Raw genomic sequence first — 4698 nt, forward strand, 5'->3', positions numbered from 1 at the left:
GTCCGCGTGGCTTGGACACCAGCACATACACCAGGAGCGCAGGGCAACCAACTGGCACATAAGCAGACAACGATTGGCTGAAGCTTCCCCACCTGGTTTTTTGACACCTTTAAAGACACTATCGAGACGAGAAGAAGTGTTCGCCAACAAGGTGTATGCGGATGCGGCTTATACAACGGACATCATTTCTAAATGGACAAGAAATCAGGCTTCGGCATCTAAATGTACCTTCTGTGCGGCACATACTATCACCAATCTCTTTCATCTAGTTTGGTCTTGTCCAGCATTCTCAAGTGGCAGAGAGCAACTCCTAGAGTCCCAGGCGGCCCCGCAATCACTAACTGAGCTTATTAGAGGCGATCCGCGCACCCTTGAAAGGGTAGCAAACTTGCTGTACAAAGTGGTCTGTACAGAGTTGTATAGCGGCTGACTGACTCCCACCCTTTTTTTCAAGTATTCGAGCACGCGACTGTACTCGTGTGAACCTTACTGACAGTGCTCCACATACCAACGACCTGTGCCTATGTGAACACTCAAACCGTGCCTGCAGCTAACCGGAAGAGGAACTCTAAACGATTACAACGTCATGTGATCATTATTTGTAATACGGGTCTTCCCTCTTCCTTTTCCCTCCAACCCCCACCAGGGCCTCAGGCCTCTTCCTAAATAAAGATCATTCATTCATTCATTTTATTGTATTGGTGTGGCCGGGCCCGGGACATAGGAGTGCTGTTTTGGGCAGGGCCGTGCTAGCCGGTTGGTACTATGTCGGGCCGGGCAAGGCCCGGGCCCAAATGTTTGGCCCGTGCACATCTGTAATTGAGACACTCTCGGTCCTATCACCCTTCTTCTCTCTACCCGTCATATCTGTTAACGTAAACAGGAACGCACACGCAGAGGGCGGTAAATAGAGGGAGGAAGAGGGGTTGGATAATCAAACAAAAATAGTTAGAGAGTTAGGGAGAGAGCTAGATAGATGTCATGGTGCCTTTGGCTTCGTCGATCGCACCTTTGAATGTTATAGTTCATAAACTGGTTGAGTTGTTTTCTGGTAGCTCACAAATGTCACTGCTGCTGACGTTGCGTAGCTGGAAAGATGAAAGTTTGTGAATATTTACGAACTACTTTTATTTGCTTAAAGCATCGTTGGGGGTCAGAGTAGAGCTTAATGAATTATCAGGTTTAAGTATGCCAAGGTGGTCAAAATTAATCCCCAGCCCGTTACCACGGCGCGCCCCGTTAGCCTAGGTGTAACTTCAGTGCGTTACACCCCCGAAAGTTTAGTTTTTTAGTTATCAAATGCGAGTTGTTTCGAATAAACCCAGGTTGTATGTTGTCCTCATGGTAAAAAAATTCGGCACCGATTTTTGGTAAGCCACGAAGCCTGTTTTGGCTATATGTACATGAACAAGGTGCACAAAGCACACGAATCCATTAGAGTATGGATATATACGCGAACTTGTAATAAAAGTGGATCTGCCTGCAGTTAGCGCATGTTTGTGCGCGTAATACGCCCATTGTCGAAGAACTATTTTAAATCCTTAAAGGGACCCTGCAACACTTTTGATAAACGCTTTCACTCTTTCCTTTGCGTTGGGAAGCACTGCGAAAGCTACAGTTATCGCCAGCACGGAGCGGCACTGCGTGATTTGCTCGTTGCACCAGATACGCCTTCCATTTCTGCTTCGTTTTTGTGGCTTTATTTTTAAAGTCGCTATGAAAAAGCGTTCATAGCTGCAACTGAACGAAAACCGGCCAACAGCCGTTACATGGCCTCAGTGACGTAATTCGGGCTGTCGAAGAACATCAAGTCCGGGAAAGAGAGAAAAACCTAAAACCTTTTGAGCTAGTTTCCAAGTTATCTGGTATCTGAGGTACCTTGCGACCCCCTAATCTAAGCATTGGGTGTGTTGGGTGACTACCGTCTGCAAGCATTTAAGATTTCAAGAAAAGTTGAAAGAAGTGTTGCAGGGTCCCTTTAAGTCAATAAATCTAGAAAGAAGAAACACCACTGTAAGAATAAATTATTTCCGCATTCCAGGAACCAGCTTTCGGTGCATATACTTTTGTGCAGGGTAGCTTCAAGCAATGTATCAATGAGGACTCGGGATTACAGTGCCATTATTGATCTGGGGGCGAGTTCCGGTTCCCGAAAGAAATCTGCCACCGACGACACGATTCGCAGACTCCCCGACGCGGCGACTGCCGGGAAAAGCGGCTCCGAGGAGGACAGGAAGAGCGACAAGAGAGGCGCCAAGCCTGCAGAGAAAGCGGAGTCCACCACGGACAAGTCCAGCGAAACCGCGTCTAAGCAAGAGCACCCCGTGAAGCGGCACAAGCACGGCAGCAAGCCATGCTGTTGCCCCATGTACGAGGTGGAGATGGCCAGGGTGCCGGCCAAGGGAGGCGCAGTCCGCCAGGGGCCGAGCGACAGACTCGGCATGCAAGTCGTCGCCACCGAGACGGTCACGAAGCGGCAGTACACGTACAACTTGGACATAGACCTGCCGGAGGGCGTACGCGTCAGTCCTCGCGGGAAGCTGGTCGAAGACCAAGGGGTGTCGGCCGAGCAGGACTACGACGGATACGCGCCGTTCATTGCCGAGCCAGCCTACGGACAGGAGTACGCGCCGCCGCCCCCCACGTACGCGTTCCCGCAGCAGCCTCAGCTGGTCGGCCCTCGACAGCTGGAACCGTACCAGCCAATTCAGGTGGCGCGACCGGGCTCTCCGTACCAACCAATGCAGGCGGCGCCACCGGGCCCGCCGTACCAGAGGCCACAGGCGTTCGGTGTGCTCCCGCAGCAGATGCCGCAGCAGATGCCACCCGCGCCCCAGCAGTTCCCGGTGAAAACCTACGAGCCGCCTGCACAACTACAGCGCGTTCAGATCGTACAGGGAGCGGGTGGTGGGCCCAAAAAAGCGGATTCCATCGTCTTTCAGTGCGTGTGCGGGCACGACAACACGACCACCACGACGTCGTCTGCGACGCGCTCCAAGAGCAAGACGACGAGCACGAAGGCGAGCAGCGGCGACAGCAAGAAGAATGGCGCCGGGGGCAAGCACAGCAGGAAAAACAGCAAGGACAGCAAGGACAGCTCGAAGAGCAACCACAGTGGCAAGAAGCACGGCAGGGACAAGAAGGGTAGCAGCACCAGCAGCAGCAGCACTGCCAACAGCAGCACCACCACTGCCAGCTCGGCGAAAGCCAAGAAAGCTGGCGCTCACAACGGCTTCATTCAGGTGCAAATTCACTGCGACAAGTGCCGCTTGCGCAAGTCGTACCTCGTCTGCAAGGCGTGCTACAGCAAGCAGAAACTGACTACCTGCAAGGAATGCAAGACCCCGACGGTCAAGGAGTACGTCCGTTACCCGTCGAGCAACCCCATGCTAAATGCAGGCGGACAGGTGACATACCAGCCGAACGTGCCGCAGCAAGAGTACGCGCAGGAATGGTACGCGCCAAATCAGTACCGGCCGCAGCAGTACGAACCGGAGGGGTATCAAAATCAGCAGCAGTTCGAAGGTGCCTTGCCTCCGTCTTACCCGGGCGACAGGCAGCCTGCCCTGGTTGTGACCTGCAGGAGCCGAACAATAATGCAGAGAAGTGACACGAACCTCGCTGGAGGGCAGTACTACGGGGATCCCTACGGTCAGGCCGTCACGACCAACATATTGCTTGGCGTCGACATGCTGCCCTATTACGAGTATTACGAAGCCGAGGAGAGCAATGGGACGACGACGACCACCACCGCATCGTCGACTTCGACCGAGCAGGCTCGCAGCCCTAGGTCTGGCACGAGGAGCCCTACCAGGGCAGGCGCCAGGTCGGGCGACAAGAGCCCTATCAAGAACGGCCATAAGAGCCCCAGCAAGGCGACGCCGAGCGGTGCCAAGAGTCTGGATGCAGCTAAATCCAAGACCGCGCCAGACGAGCGCGGTTCGTCGCTGTGCAAGTGCGGCCATGACGGCCGTACCTGCAAAGTGTGCGCCGATGCGAAGCCCGAGCGCTGAAATAAGACATTACGCTGTCTTCTTTTTTCTTGTGCCCTAAATTTTTTTATGCTCAGCAAGCTCATATAGGTCTTTTTTGACAAGCGATTGTTGTGCGGCACGCTGGACTCCTTCGGAGCAATGCAGACGTTGTAAGTGCTCAAAATTTCAGTCACGTTCTTCGGTGTCAACTTCTGGATAAATTGCTCAGGCTCACTTTCGTTCCAATAAAAGGGAAAATTGTAGCTGGTGTTGAGGCACAAATCCAAACATGTCTTTGGCTGCTGCATTTTACAGTGTGCAAGTACAGACGAGGGCCAACAAGGCGAGTACAATTTACATGTTTGCAGTATGATGAAAGGTGTAACTCCGTCCAACCAACACCATGTAATCCTGCGGAAGATTCAAAAATTGCATTTTAAGTGTACCTGGAAATGTGTTGCTGCGATGGGATGTTTAGGCAGTCGAGGTTTGAAACAATTATTTTATGACTCGAGTGTTGGTCTCAGAGAGCGAAGCGGGAGGAACGCACACATGAAGCTACTTTCAACTGATCTATTAATGTCTGAGCATCGCTCGGCTCATTAAAAAAAAAAAAAACGGCGTCCCAGATCCGCATTGCCAAAAAGCGTGGCCAGAGCCTGTTACCAATATTCTCATTGGCTGCATGTAGCTCGCAACAACTGGTAATCAAAACTTACATTGG

General features: G+C 52.2%; 1 protein-coding gene across 1 annotated transcript; it reads left to right on the top strand.

Moving 5' to 3' along the window:
* Positions 1 to 2096: 2096 nt before the first annotated feature.
* LOC144179711 (uncharacterized) lies at positions 2097 to 4165 on the top strand. The gene has a single exon (XM_077708155.1). It carries the CDS (start codon positions 2097 to 2099, stop codon positions 4011 to 4013), a length of 1917 nt encoding a protein of 638 aa, XP_077564281.1. The 3' UTR covers positions 4014 to 4165.
* Positions 4166 to 4698: the final 533 nt, after the last annotated feature.

This window comes from Haemaphysalis longicornis, unplaced genomic scaffold, assembly GCF_048455015.1.
Source record: "Haemaphysalis longicornis isolate Haplotype H1 unplaced genomic scaffold, Haemaphysalis longicornis Haplotype H1 scaffold_4, whole genome shotgun sequence".
Lineage (NCBI taxonomy): Eukaryota > Metazoa > Arthropoda > Arachnida > Ixodida > Ixodidae > Haemaphysalis > Haemaphysalis longicornis.

What these genes read in the sequence shown, in the direction of transcription:
- LOC144179711 (XM_077708155.1), top strand. Translation starts at nt 2,097, where the DNA reads ATGAGGACTCGGGATTACAGTGCCATTATTGATCTGGGGGCGAGTTCC.